At 39.6% G+C, this 16,147-nt stretch overlaps 1 protein-coding gene across 22 annotated transcripts in view; it reads right to left on the bottom strand.

The window, feature by feature from the left end:
* Window positions 1-16,147, bottom strand: part of LOC119841029 (BTG3 associated nuclear protein) — a 414,495-nt gene that overhangs the window by 247,781 nt on the left and 150,567 nt on the right. For 19 of the 22 annotated variants that reach the window (XR_006275124.1, XR_006275117.1, XR_006275116.1 and 16 more), the window contains 2 exons: window positions 5,274-5,441; window positions 1,091-1,138 (listed from right to left, as the gene is read on the bottom strand). Coding sequence is in view for 13 of the 22 variants with exons in the window: in XM_043495003.1 (XP_043350938.1) it covers window positions 1,091-1,138; window positions 5,274-5,441 (216 nt within the window). In the remaining 9 variants the exon portion in view is untranslated. The remainder of the gene's footprint in view (window positions 1-1,090; window positions 1,139-5,273; window positions 5,442-16,147) is intronic. The other 3 variants (XM_038367937.2, XM_038367938.2, XM_038367934.2) reach the window with 1 other exon arrangement.

The following is a 16,147-nucleotide window of genomic DNA, read 5'->3' as shown; positions in this document are numbered from 1 at the left end:
TTTACCAAACTCATTCATTTTGCTTAATTAAGAACATAAGAACGGCCATACTGGGTCAGACCAAAGGTGCATGTAGCCCAGTATCCTGTCTTCTGACAGTTGCCAATGCCAGGTGCTTCAGAGGAAATGAACAGAACAAGTAATCATCAAGTGACTCATCTTCTGTCACCCATTCCCAGCTTCTTGCATCAGAGGCTAGGGACACCATCCCCGCCCATCCTGGCTAATAGCCATTGATGGACCTATCCTCCATGAACTTATCTAGTTCTTTTTTGAACCCTGTTGTAGTCTTGGCCTTTACAACATCCTCTGGTAAAGAGTTCTACAGGTTGACTGATCTGATCTACAGGAAAATGTGTTGATCTTCAAAATTATCAGGAACTTTAAAACAAGTGTGACAATTACAAAAAGATGCCAAAAGGATATGTAAAATTCTAAAACTAATTTTAAAATGTGCTGTGGTAGAAGTGCATCCAAATCAATTGTCAACACATTCCTTGTATTGTGCAAAGAAATACATCAGTGATATTTTCAGTTAAAAACTATTTGTTTTTAAAACATACATGTTATTCACTGGTTTCAGAGTAGCAGCCATGTTAGTCTGTATCTGCAAAAAGAACAGGAGTACTTGTGGCACCTTAGAGCCTAACAAATTTATGAGAGCATAAGCTGAGATTCTTGAAGTTCAGTTCTTCCTTTCCAGAAATCCACTAGCTAAAAGACTTTTTATGCAGCTGGCTTGCTAGTTATCATCATCAACAACAGAGATAAGCTATTCAGGCTTAAAATGTTAAAAATATTTGGAACTGTATGATCAGCTAACCTTCACAGATCAGATCAGACTCTGCAACATTCCAGTCCACATCAAGAAAAACATGGCTGGAATATTATTTTTATTTATTGGTTGAATTATGCATTTGATTTAAACTGCTATCCTGCACTACGGACTGGAGTACTACCAAGTTTGGGGTGGGCGACAGTTAGCTGTATTTCAGAGCTGAATGGGATCTACAAAACAAACAGTTATTAAAAAAATGTGTTTTCCATACCAAAATTGGTCATAGAAAGTGAACAAGGCCATCATACATACCTCGAACATTCTTGTCTTCTGTATGCATCATGGGAAACTGATTTGTGGCTGGAAGATAAAAATATCTTGGACTCTAAACACGTATTAAAATGAAAATATAGTCAAGAATAACATCCACCTATTGGACGTCCATGCTACTGTTCAACTATGATTTCTGCAGTAGAATAATTTCACTGCTAAATACCATAATGGTAGTGTTTTATATATTATTTTACTATACTGTATGCCTTCCTATGTGCTGCCATCTAGGCATGAGACAAGCTCCCCAAACCTATTCAACCAAGCCACCTCTCTCACCTCATTTACATCCATCCTAAAAGCTCGGCTCTGCCACAGAGTCAAGGGGACAGCTTTACAGTCCCTGATATCTAACCACCAGTAGAGATCAAACCAACAGACAAAGGGGGTGCCATTATAGTGCTCAAGCATGACGACTACATTAATGAGACCAACTGACAACTATCTGACACCATCTACTATATGGAAATCAAAGAAGACCCCACACCACAATTTACCAAGGAATTTAAGGATATCATCAAATCTTTCCCCAAACAACTCCAAGAAACACTCTACAAACTCGTCCCCCACAAACCCACCCCACAGTCCTTCGACCAGGGAACCCAGGCAGACCCATCATAGCTGGCCACGGCACTCTTACTGAAGAAATATCGGCACTCCTAGAACCTATCCTCAAACCACTCACTACTCAAAGGGCCAGCTCCCTCCAGGACACAACTGACTCCTTCCACAAACTCTGCAATGTTAACCATCTCTCTCAGAATACCATCCTCACCACCATGGATGTCACTTCCTGATATACCAACATCCCTCACAATGATGGCATCGCTGCCTGCCTCAAATATTTACAAGACAACTGTGACACTCTATGTTTCCCAGACCTGAAGAAGAGCTCTGTGTAAGCTTGAATGCTTGTCTCTCTCATCAACAGAAGCTGGTCCAATAAGAGATATTACCTCACCCACCTTGTCTTATGAAGCCTATGAAGCATTAAAAGAAACACAGAGAAACTAGTTTAAAGAAACTATGTAGATATGACCATGCCTTATTGATTAACTGTAAGATATTACTGTAAACTTTGTCCTTCCTCTCCCACCCCACTTTCCTGGTCTGTTTATGACGCTCACTTTTCACATCCTGTCAAACTTAGACTCTCTTTGTTACTTATTGAGTGCACAAAGTGTGTATTGAAAATAATAATTAATATTACTGTTGACTGTTCAAATATTACAACTCCTGTTCATTACTGTTTAGGAAGATCAACTGTAATACTCCACAAGAAACTGAGCTATAAGGCCACACACTCTTCAGAATGTTTTGATGACATCACAGTGAACACAGAAAGAAAACTGAACGGTTTCTGATGACAGACTAATCCTGAGATATATTTTTTATGCAAGTCATAGTCTTCCTCTCCTGTGTGAAGCAGCTACCATATTTTACCCAAAAGGTAGATGTTTAATTAAAATACACATTATATACCTATTTATATAGATCACTCATTGTACTTAGTCACCTAACAGTATCTACAACTTAATTAAATCAAACAGAAGCATCTACATTAGACAGTCCGGTCATTACTGTTATTGTTGCCCAACGGCAACATTCATTGACCAGCCCAGAACAAAATTCTAAACTAAATGCCTGCCTAAGCAGGTGCACCTTAGTATGACGTGAAAACAGTAATATACCAACTCCAGCAAACAAGCAGGATAAGAGAGTTCCATAGGTGAGGGAAGGACAGGTATTGAGAAGACCCTGCAAACTCTCTCGTAGTGTTGTATCCTAAGACCTGACTAAAGGAACACTCAAGCTTATCTTAACAGCATGGGCAAACAATAGGGAAAGAGAGAGTTTCTCAAGTAGCTGAATTTCGGACCATTCAAGGCTCACCTTAAATTGCTCCCTGAAGCAAATGCTACCATAAAAAGTTGTCTGGGTTCATATGTAACACTTTAAAAAGCCATATTTGACAGCTATGTTGTCATAGCTGTGAAATACAGACCTTTAGATTACTTCAGAACTGTAAAATATGACTTATTTTCCCTACTAGCTGGCAGTGGGAATTTTGGCACATCCATTATACAATGTATATAATAAGTAACAGAAGCCTATGAATTATGGGCCTGTAATTCAACCAAGGGGTTCCAGGGATGTCAAACCACAAAAACAAAGCTTAAGTGGTTCATGTATTTACCTGAACACTGAGATGGAATTACAACTCTGTCATCCAAAAGTTATCTTTTTCCCCCGTCCTAACACTGCACGAATCAATTTAAAAAAAAAAAAATCTTTCCCCCTTCCTTTTCCTTATACTCTCATCCTGCCTCTTATCCCTTCCTTCCTGCTCTCTTTATACCTCTTCCACTCTTTTCAAATTGCTGCTGGAGAAGCTTCAGGTGAAATACTACTGCTCCCACCTGTTCTTGGGATGCCATAAATGTTTTCAGAGCAGTAGCAGAGCCTGACTAGAGTTTGCTGCTTTTTGTTAACAAACAGTTCCTGGATGTGAAAATACCTGGTGGATTCATGCAGGACCTCAAACACTCCCAGGAAATGGGACCAACCATGTTCTGAGGAAAACGTAAGACACAGAAACCATGAAACCCATGGAACATTTCATCCACATTTATCAAAGATGGAGGCTACTATTACTATCTGTGTCCCACCACTGGCAAAGAGAATTTCATTGCCCTGAAAGCTAAATGTGCAGATGTTTCAGTAGAACTTTATCACATTCAGGATAAAAAGACATTTTTAAAGGCTATAACAGAAAGAGACAGAGAGAGAGTGTGTAGTTTTTGTTTAGATAGGAGACTACTGCCTCTTGAGTTAATATAGTGGCCTTCAGAGGATAAAATTCCCTCAACCTGCATCTGTGGGCTTTATATCTCAGTGTTGGTCCTTCTTTCACCGAGCAGATTAATGATCCATAATGAACTTCAAAACCAGTCAATATGTACATGCTAATGTGGCTCTAAAGTCCACAACTATTGCATTTGATATAAAGAAAACAGTTTTGAAAGAGAGCCTCAAAATAAAATCCTATCAATAAATATAACTTATGGTAATCATTATGCTGATTAGTTGTTTTAATCTGAGGATTCTGGAAATTATTTCAAGTTTCAGTATATAAAATTGTCCATTAAAAGCAGATTTTGACATTCTTTGCATAAGATACAGCTGTTAGTGTTAACATGCAACCAGAAAATTCATGGAGGCAAGTAAACTTACTTCCTCTTCTTTGGGCTCACCTCCAAAATGCTGCTTTTAATATATGATGTACGAACACCCCACAATACTGCTTTTAATATAAGCATGAGCCAAAAATGCCCCATGAGAATATTTCCTAGGTCAACATTTTTCATTGTATTATTGTTCATGCCTATATCTATGTGGAAACATAGAACTCCCTACTAGATTTTTAAGGATGGCTGGTAGATATTTTATGAACAAAATTAAACATGTCCTAATAAACTGTATGAACATACTGTGAAAAAGACTTCTTTAACAAGATTCATTTTTCTTTTATTCTTATTATGAATCTTAATCACAGATAAATACACAGCCCCTCTACTTAAAAAGCTTAACAATCTGGTTACCACGTAGTGGGTATACTACATAAGGGTATGAACTTGCACATAAATTATTAGAATATGAGGATTTTGTATTTAAACAGCCAACATTTTTGTTTGGGGTTGGGGAAGAGGCAATCAAACCAGAACATTAATGCAGAAAGGAGTTGAGACATTATAACCCATTGAAACTATTATGTTTCTTACCTACTGAAATCGGTTACAATTTTCATTTCAAAACAAGAACATATTTATTGATGGTTTGGTGGATGGCTTCCCTTCCTCCATCTCATGCCAGAAACACACACATACACACCTGCTCGTCAACATTAAACTCTACTTGCAAGAAAAACTGCAACAAGCCACAGACTTATTCCAAAATGATCACTTGAAATTTCATCATCAGCTTTCTCAGTTTATATTCAAGTATAGATAGTACATTATAGCTACATAAAGATACTGCAATTTGTAGGGTCTACATATGATCCTCTTGTAAATGTAGATTAATAGAAGCTAATTTTATTTTCAAGTATTTTGAAAGACAAATGAAATTTTTAGAGTAAATTTCCATTTCTCCAATGTTTCTTTACCTGAGCCACTATAAGATGAAGAGGAAGGCGTTCTCCTGGAAAAACTTTTCACCGCAAGACTCTGGCCTCGCTGTTTTCGCCGCCAAGCTGTCCGGCATTTGGAGTCTATGCTCTGCTTGATCCGGTACCAGTCAGATTCTGTAATTCCAAATTTATAGAAAAGGTGACCTAGAAAGAGGAAAAAAAAACACAAAAGGATAGGACACAATATAAATCCATATTCTGTGTGAAATGTACTTATCTACATGGGGCTGCAAGGACTCTCACACATTCAAGGAGATGAAGGCATTGTATGAAATAACATCTGTTGATAAGTGCCCAAAGTCACCTCAAGGAACATGAGATGCTCGATGGCAGAGATTACCAAAACTGCAGTTGTGTGCAATTACAGCAACCATCACACAAATTACCACACACAAATCAAGTAACTGAATGTGTGCAAAATGATCAGTTGTGTATTTAACTGGCCACCAGTATATGCAATTTCCCAATTTGCACGTGCATTTGTGGAAATGGCACCATCAAGTTTGGGATGCACAGTACTGAAAATTTGATAGATGAGTTGCTCCTTGGCCAAAAGTGGACAAAACTATATTTTAACCTCCCCTACATTCACAATTTCTAGAAAACTAATGGTGACTAGATGCCAGGACTAATTCTCTAACAGGACTGATATATAAGCTAAAATGTGTGTGGGGGGGGGGGGGTTAAAAAAAGCATTCTAGAGCAGTGTTTTTCAAAGTACAGGTCACAAGCCAGTACTGGGTCACAGAATGTCAGGCACTGGGTCACCTTGCTGATTCAAATTATAACAATCGTTGCCACGCAGCAACCCTAGAGGGCCGCGCAGCAAGGACCTGGAGAGAACAGAGGTAGGGGGTGGATGGGAACTGGGAAGGGAGCAAGTTGGGGCTTGCAGGGCTGCTGCAAGCCTCTCCCCTGGCCCCAGAGCTCGCTGCTGCCGGCCAGGAGAGAAGGACCCTTTCCCCAGAATTCCGTGCTTCCTGCCGGCAGGGGGAGAGAGAGGCCCCTCCCCAGAGCTAGCTGCTGCCAGCAGGGAGAGAGCTGGGGGGAGTCCTCTGGCCCCAGCCCGGGGGAGTCCTCTGGCCCGAGCCTGGGGGGAGCCTGCCTGCCCCCCAAACTCCTCATCCCTGGCTCCACCACAGAGCCTGACCCCCCAGCCAGAGCCCTCACCCCACCCCATCCCAACCCTCTGCCCCAGCCCTGAGCCCCCTCCTGCATCCTGAACCCCTCTGCCCCAGCCCAACCCCACAGGCCTCACCCCCAAACAGAGACCTCATCCCCACACCCTACCCTCTGCCCTACGCTGGGCCACCTCCCACACTCCTTACCATAGGCATACTAAGGCTAGTGTCTAATGTTAGTTATGTAAAGTGGGTTAAAGCTGGAATGTATTGCAATACTATGATTTTATGAAAACTCTAGTCAAAAGATACAATTATGTTGGGTCACGGGCATCAACAATTTTCTTCAACTGGGTCACGAGGAAAAAAATTTGAAAACCAATGTTCTAGAGCATGTCTGCTGATTCTTCAAAACCACCTAACTATAAATTGCAAGATGAAGGAAGTGACCTTTTGAAGGTATTCCTAGTGCTATCAAGTCAGGTCATTCTAAGGAAGCTTTTCTACACTTTCCTAATATAGCTGTTTCAACAGAGTATTTTGGTTTCCCCATCCACTGTGTAAAAATAAAAGGATCCTGTGAGTTAAGCTGCACAAAGATTTTCCAGTGAAGCTCATTGGTTTGGTTTTGTTGCACACTCAGTCCAGGTTCACAAGCTTTGCAGTAAACATGGGCCTGGTTTCAAGAAAAACAGAAGAAGCAAGCACCAAACATAGGGTTGTGTTTCAACTGTAACAGAAATGGTTTCAGCTTCCAGGACAGTATGGTTAAAAATAATGAAAAAGAAATACATAAGGCATTATCAGCATTTTCACTAGTTCTCAATACAGCATTGCCAGTTCTCATGATTTTATTGCAAGTCTTGCAATATTTGTTGTTTTTCTTTAAGCCCCAGTTGCCTGAAGTCATCTGATTATACGGTAATCTCAGTTTTCATTAAAAAAAAAAAGAACAAGTTTCTAGCCCTCACGGTTGAAGACAAAAAGCTTGAAAGAATAAACCCTAAGGTTTCAAAATCTATAAGGTAAAAAAAAATGTATATTTTCTTTAAAATGCAATGATTTTGAGGGGCTGAGTCATGATTAAACTTTTGGGTTTGGCAATATTGCAATTAAATCCCATCTAACTACCTTAATGATGAAAGAGTCATGTTACAAAACCCACAACTACGACTTAGTCCAATTTCTGATCGAAAATTGAGTTGGCTTCTTCTCAGCTAAACCAATCAATATGCCCAGCAACACAGAACAGAGTTTCCAATTCATCTCAGCTGACTATGAGGTCACTCAAAATTCCTAGAACGGATAGACAACCATTTTTGTTAGCCAATAAAGCTCTCTTTAGGCTTCCTTTGTGCTTTTTATTTTGTCGGCCTGTTCACAGGGCTTTGCTAAGTGGAAGATTGCTAATAATATATTTAACTGAATATCCCAATCTAATAGGCTCAACATGTAAAACATTATTTTGAGTCTAAATTTCTGGTTTTTAATATAAAGTTGCTTCCTATGCCCCCTCTCTTTACACAAATTGTCTCTCTTCTCAACAACCAGCTAGTTTTACCATCAAGCCTTCCATTAAGACCCTGATCCTGTGAAGTACTTAAACATGTGCTTAACTTCAAGCTTTCGTGTAGTCCCACTGAAATCATGGGGACTACTCGTGTGGTTAAAGTTAAACCTGTGTATAAGCGCTTTGCTAGACTGGGGCTGAAAGCGCTAAAATTCTAGATTTACAAGACTGTAAATGTTATAATGTTTGCTGCTTTCTTTTAATTTTTAAATAAATGGAAGTTCTTGTAGAATTTCATTTATTCATATGCATATCTTACCATCTTTTATATATAATCTATTTGGTTTATTATATGCATTAAGCCATTACCTTTTTTTTAACACTGGTTCTATTTATTAATGATCTAAATTAGTTGCATATTTGTTTAAAGAGCAACCAGAAAATTAACAAAGGCAAACTAACTAAAGACAGGAAAGAATTGGCATCAAAGAGCTCATTACAGAAGCACTGCAAGCCCCAAAAGTTCTCACTGGCAACTGACAGCAAGAAAATATGCTTTTTTCGAGATCATTTTACAACTACTACATTTTGCCTAAGAAAGGAGGCAGAAAATTGACTGAAACTGTCAGTTGCTGTATAATATTTTCCTTTCCGTAGGTGTCAGCAAAATGAAAGCACATTCTGTACTGTAAATACTGAGACCACGTTTTTTTGAGCGTCGTCTATTGCCCTACAAACCAATATGCTTATACACAGAAATAGGTTTATAATTTTTTTCAATAACATCCAGTAAAAGCAGTTGCATTTTAACTCAACTGTCACTATGTGCCAAAGCTTTCCAGATAAGATACATTGTCACATACTATACTGTGGCAATCACTCTTGTAACCCTGGATTTCCATACATTCCTCTTCAGTATGTTCAAATTTCATTAATAAATACATTTAAAAACACTGCTTCAGGTCGCACACTGCCTCCAGCAGAGGTAAATCAACAAACTGCAGGTGGATTCTGGGGTTGAGGCAAGGGTATACAATATTTGGAATTGGCAGCATAATACAGCAGGGCAAGGTTTAAGTTTTACAAAGTAATTCATGGGACATCTCAGGCTAACTGTCACTTTATACAAACAGGAATCAAACAACATAAGCTGTTGGAGACATGATGATCAGGGCTGCAGCATGCTGCTCATGGTAGGGGAATCAGTGCTTGCATGCCAAGAGCATATGGGAACAGATGCTGCATAATGGGGCTGTACATTAAGGAGCCTCAGAATTTGCCATGTTGAGGAAGAACAGGGAAAGGAGACCTCTTTCTGTTACAAACAGATAATGGATACATTTCACCATTTCATCAGTGTAACAGGTAGTAATACTGAAACACTGGAAAAAGATGAGGACACCTGTTTAGAGTGAAATAGCTCACAGATGAGACAGAATTTTGTAAACCACTGCACTCATAAGCTAAACAGGAGTGAGGAGGCAAGAAGCAGATTTTAAACTAGGGAGAGAGAACAAATTTGTGGCTCAGATTTTCAGAATCATACATGCACATATGTGCAGTCAGATCATGCAATTCATACCTAAATAACATGGTGATGGAAGCCCTACAAATGGTATGGACAGACAGTCATATGGGCAAGTAGGAAGGCCACCTTCCATGATAGGTATACAAGCAAGTCACCAGGGGTTCAAATGGGACCACGCTGGGACCGGTTGTCTAACCTGTGGGTACAGCCTTTCCAGATCTTTCAGGAAATGCTCAACCATGGGGTTGGCAAAGACAGAATGCCTAGCTGCTCCCGGATGGAAAGCAGAAATGGCTGCCAAGTGCACCTTGATAGATGACGCCGCCAGACCTTGCTGTTTCAAGTACAGTAGGTAGTCCAGGATGAGTGGTATGGGCCCCTGCATTGGAGGTGTATGGCCCTGAGCGCACCAGATTGCAAATCTTTTTCACTTGGCCAGATAGGTGGCCCTGGTGGAGAACTTCCTACTACTGAGCAAGACCTCCCTAACAGGCTCGTTTCACATGAGTTCCATGGGGTTTAGCCATGAATCTTCCAGGCTGTGAGATGAAGGGACGGGAGGTCAGGATGATGTAGGCAACCATGGTCTTGGGTGATCAGGCTGGGACGTGGGGCAGTGTGATTGGGGTGTCCACTAACAGCTCCAGGAGCGTGATATGCCTGTGTTAGTGGGGCCACACCAGCACCACCATTATGATCACCACCCTGTCTCTGCAGATCTTGAGCAAGAAATGTGTATGAGTGGGAACACATACTGCAGATGTTCCATCCAGGGGAAGAGAAATGCGTTCACAAGTGAGCCCAGGCTGTGATTCTGTTGCCTTGTGTGGCAAAACAGGTCAACCTGGGAAACTCCCCACCTCTGGAAAATGCTGTGAATTACATCCAGACAGATGGACCACTCATGGTTGTGGAAGGATCTGCTGAGGTAGTCCACCCACGCGTTTTGGGAACCTGGCAGTGGGAGCAGTGAGTCGTCTCCATAGGCTTCGGTACTGGGGAGCACCAGTGCCGAGGGTCTCTACGGCCAGAGTCCTTCCCTGGCACCGTCTCACACACGGAGGCTGGAGCACTCTGCAAGGAAGTGCTTGGTGCTGGATCCTGCTGGTCCAGGGCCAGTTAGGGACAAATTGCTGCTTCCATCAGGATCTGCTTGAGCCTGAAGTCTCGCTCCTTTTTCGTCCTCGGGCTTCCGAAGCCCTTTACAGATTTTGCACAGCTCTGTTTGATGCACCTCCCCCAGACACCTAAGGCAAGAGTCACAGGAGTCACCCGTTGGCATAGACTTGTGACACGTTCTGCAGGGCTTATACCCTTGGGACCTAGGCATGCCCTGAAGCCCAAGGGAGGAAGAAAGGGTTTGGGGTAGGGGGGAACAACTAAAACTAATTCTAACTAACAACTAACTAATAATAATTAAAACTACAAACTGACTAACAACTATGAATAAGAAAGACTAGAGGAAGCACTTGTGAAGCAAGTGACCACAGTTCCAACGACTGTCACTGGTGGGTAAGAAAGAACTGAAGAGGCGGCAGGTCGGGAGGGACCTATATTCACCACCATGGAGGATGGCTCTAGGGCTCTCCATAGCCAACCGGACAGGTGCTGCTAGGGGAAAAAACTTTCATATGACGGTGCACGCAGCACACACACACCTAACTGGAATCGACATGAGCAAGCACTCAAAGAACATTTTTTACCATTCAGCTAAAGGTAAATAGAAGTACAGTGGCATCCTTTTGAAGTGGATACATTCATCCTAACAAAAAGGTTCAGTATAACTAAATTAGGGATCAGAGTAGCAGCCGTGTTAGTCTGTATCCGCAAAAAGAAAAGGAGTACTTGTAGCACCTTAGAGACTAACAAATTTATTTGAGCGTAAGCTTTCGTGAGCTACAGCTCACTTCATCGGATGCATCCAATGAAGTGAGCTGTAGCTCACGAAAGCTTACGCTCAAATAAATGTGTTAGTCTCTAAGGTGCCACAAGTACTCCTTTTTTTAAATTAGGGATGTGATGTACCTGGGACTCATGTATAGATATTGGCAATTTGAGCATTAATAACATGAGAAAACTACAATACTATCTTCTGTTCTGTTCTCAAGCAGTAACTGACTACATTCTGGACCAGCATTTAGTCAAGGGCCTCAAGTGGATACAAATTGCAACTCTGCGATGCCAACCCTCCAAAGAGAATGGCATGGAAGGAATAAAATAAGATATTGCGAATGAGATTCCTAACTTGGGGAAGTCCACACTAGAAAAGCATGGGGATCACTCAGTAAATCTTCTATCAGAACAGCTACAGACAAAGGAAGCATGGAGAATACTCAGACAATACAATAATCATTCTGGCGTCTAAAGAGTACAGATTCCAACAGAATCCATCTCTGAATAAATGCAGGAACCATGTAACCATTCTGATGAAAAGCACAGAAAAACAGTTACAATTCACCAGTTTGGGAAAAGAGGCAATAACAGTATTTTGGGGGCTAGATGCCCTTATACAGGCAATAGTGAGAGTAAAGAATATAGCCTATCTAATGACAGATGAATGTATTGTCAGAAGATTCTTTCTTTTAAGGCTGTGAATGGTCAATGGTAATTTTCAAAACAAAGGATGTGCTCGTCTTTAAACATTAAAGGTCCAATGTTTGCTTTCTTTGGGAACCTCACTTCCTAAACAAAGTTCTCTAAAATAAAATACACGTGAGACTCAAAATATAAGTTAATAAAAAACTGAGCTAAGAGCTTGAGCAATTTCTATGGCCCAGATAGCAGCAGGAGCAGCATGGGATCTGCACAAAGGATTCATAGAGCACTTCTGGGTTCTTGGAAATACACACAGAGAAAGTCATTTGGTTTGCCTCCAGTCTTCAATTTTTTGCAATAAGTTATAAAACAATTGGTCCCATCACATTAAACAAAAGACAGGAAAGAAAATAAATTGTCTCGGGAAATAAAATAAAATAAAATAAAATAAAAAAATCTAAAACTAAACAAGAGTTTCTTAATAAGTCTTTGAGGGGAAACCCTGGATTGGAGTTCAAGTTTGGTTTTGAATTCTAATTTGGGATTCAATGTGAATTCTAATATGAGGTACATATATGGAAAGTTAAAATATGGCTCAAATGAAACAGGATTCAACATATTTCCAAAACTAGAAGGTTTCTTCTTTACCATGTTTGTGTAGGTCAGAAAAAAAAATTTGGAAAGATTTTATAGATGGCCTGACAATATCTATGCAATGAACATCAGAAAAAAAATTCTGTATACAGTCTGCATGTAAAAGCAACATGTACTTTCAAGTTCTAGAGAAACCTGATGAGCAGTGTATTGAGAAAAGTGGATAGTCTTTTTTTTTTCTGTTTCTTTAAGTACATACACAAGAATAGCCCTCTTGTTTCTTTAAAAGTCAGAATTCATTTAGCAGAGGAAGCAATCCACAGCAAGCAGTAAGTTATAAAGAAAGGAACATATTTAAGAACAAATGTAGGAGGAAAATACAATTATAATATCAAAAGAAGAAATGCAATATTTTATTCCCTAAAACACAAAACTTGATACCAACAGCTTAATTTCCTAATAATAAAATTAGAAGGATTCTTGGTAAGCCTTTGCTGCTTATTTATAAATACTTACAATTAAGAATAAAAGAAAAAGAGTACTTGTGGCACCAAGGTGCCACAAGTACTCCTTTTCTTTTTTTGCGAATACAGACTATCACGACTGCTACTCTGAAACAATTAAGAATGCCACCTTTGCTCTTTGAATATAGGATAGTTTAGAAAATAAAGATAAGAGTGTTTATATTTTTATTATATTCAGGTATCTGAGAGAATTCCATATTTACTGCCCACTGATCCTAGCTACCATGGGATTTCTTTTTTGTTTTATTTTGGGGTTTTTTACATATAATAAATACACATACCCCATGACCACTAGATAGGTGCATTTTCATAAATTTAAATAAATATATATTTTAATCTATAAATAAAAGGTCAAGTGTTCTTTTCTTTTTACAATTCCAACATGGTTTTCAAACTTCTGAAGGAAAAGTAGATTGTCAAACTAGAAATTTAAAAGAGGCACAAATTTTTTTCATTTTTTAAAAACAAAAAATTGACCAGCATTAGATGAAAACTGTAAGTCAAACAATTTAAGGCTTTGAATTACTGCATGCATGGAATAGTGAAGTGGGGTGATTATTTGGGACTTTGGCTAAGAAAATCTTTTTTCTTTTTAATAGAAGGTGGCAAATTTGGAGTCATTTCTACTAAACTAATAGCCAGGCTGGTGTTGGGGTAGCAAGCAGGACAATTACCCGGGACCCCATGCCACAGGGGGCCTAGCGAAGATAAGTTATATCATATCTAGAGATAGGTTTCAGAGTAGCAGCCGTGTTAGTCTGTATTCGCAAAAAGAAAAGGAGTACTTGTGGCACCTTAGAGACTAATAAATTTATTAGAGCATAAGCTTTCGTGAGCTACAGCTCACTTCATCGGATGCACCAAATGCATATCTTTTTGCATATCTAGAGCGTCACTGTAGCTAAATGTAATGCGAGTATTACCATAATTTAATCTCTAAAAGTGAAAATAAGTCATACTAAAGCAAAGGTTTTCAAAGTGTGTGGCGCATTCCCCTAGGGTAGTGCGGAGGAACGTTTGGAGGAATGAGTAGTGATTTCGAGCTTCAGGCCCAGCCCCAGGGCTCAGGCTTCAGCCTTGGTCTGCAGGCTCACTCCTTGGTTTGTGTCCTGAGCCCCCGCGAGTCTAACGTTGGCACTGATAATAGTGTGTGACAACTAAATTCTGAGTAATACTTAATATCTGAACAGTAAACACCTCTGAAGTTGGTTTCGAGTCTTTAGGTTTCAATTCTTCCGAGTGTAACTGTGCTCATGCACTGACCATACAGAAATAATTTTAGAAGAGTCATTGTTTGCTTGTTTGAGATTTTTATTTTTTGTAAATTCCATATTTCATATCCACAGCATGGAGGCCAACATATTTCTCTTAAATAACCCAAAAATGTTCAAGTTTGGGGTGGAAGAGGAGAGAGTAAAAATGTGTACATTCATGGAAAAGCTAGCCAGGTGGCAGAACTGCCTACATTTGGCAATGTTTCCAATAGCACATGCTTTGGAAATGTCCATTATGACATCAGGTGATCACGTCCCAGAATAGTGTTCTCATTCTCTAGTTAACCCACATCCAAAAAGAGAGAAAGGGGGAAGATGGGCCTTTTTAAAACGACTCAGCTACTGAGTAAAAATTCTTGTTTTCCATTTTATTTCCATGTTCTTTTTTAAAACCATCACACCCAGAGATATCAAACAAAGAGGCATGCTTACTATTCAAAGACTATTACAGGGTGCAAGATTTGTGCATTACAATGAAAATCGTATACAGGGCCCATTTAAAAATATAGTCTCAAAAACTGTGGAAGTCCTATGCCATGACATGGCTACAGATAGGTTTATGAACCCTTTGCTGACACCAAAAACAAAAAATCTTGGCATATGATATCAAATATTTTAAATGCTCCCTTCAGACATGTGGCTTTACATTTTCTAACTGGAGGTTACCAGTTCTAAAAAGCAATATTTGGAGAATTACATTACCTCTGTGCATCACAAATGTGATTTAAAGGGAAACTCTCAGTTGGCAGAGCAATGCTTCCTCTGCCGACACCCCTCAATGATCCCACTAAAGAACACAATGAACCTGTCCCCATGTCACTTCATGGCAAAACGCAGAGTCCATCACTTTGCACAATCCTCACCACAATAAATATTGCAGAGAGTGACGCAGGAATCATTTCCCTTGAGAAAAGCAAGAGAAATCAACCAACATTAAAAGAAAAAGAAACCCCCCACACAAATAGCATTAAGGCCCCAATTCAACAAAGCACTTAATTATGTGCTTCACTTTAAGCACTTGAGTGAGCACATTGAAGTCAACTGACTTAAAGCAAAGCACGTGATTAAGTACTTTGCTGAATTGGAGACTAAGTGTAGGAAAGGTGGAGATTATGGTCCTTCTGAGAGTACAGTATATTGCTTTGCATAATTGGGCTGGCGTCCAGATACTATGGTAATGGGTCTACTTCATGTGCAGAGGTTACATAGATTTGCACGTTAGCTTTAAGGACTTGAACCCTAAACATTGTATTTGTATTTGTTTTACAAAATGCTTGGAATGGAAACTATGTCCCTAAAGCTACAAAGGCAGAAAAATTAGTCTATTTCAAATAAAGCTTTGAACATACAACTGTTAGTCTATTTCATTGTTCCCCCAAATCCAATAATGCAGCTGTAACTGTAACTGTCCTTACACCATCTGTTCCTTATTCTGTGAGAAGTCCCTAAATTCAGCAGTGTGATGGGTTGACATCGCATCCTATCCTTCACTGCCATCTCTTTACAATGAAAATGCTAGTTTCTAATAAATATGGATAAAACATATTGTAGCCATTTCAACATAACCAACTCGAAACCATCTTCTCTTGCCCGAACTCCAAAAACAAAACAGCTCTAACCAAATGTCTGGTCAGAACAGTTCTTGGGGATCAACAGGGAATGGTTTAATCTACCAACATTAAAGACAACCAGATGAAATGTTAAACTATAGTCTGTCAGGTTTTAACAACTATTTGTAAAAATTGTTAGACAGTTCAGACAATT

This window comes from Dermochelys coriacea, chromosome 12 (assembly GCF_009764565.3).
Source record: "Dermochelys coriacea isolate rDerCor1 chromosome 12, rDerCor1.pri.v4, whole genome shotgun sequence".
Taxonomy (NCBI): Eukaryota; Metazoa; Chordata; order Testudines; family Dermochelyidae; genus Dermochelys; species Dermochelys coriacea.
This window is presented reverse-complemented; position numbering and strand designations above follow the sequence as displayed.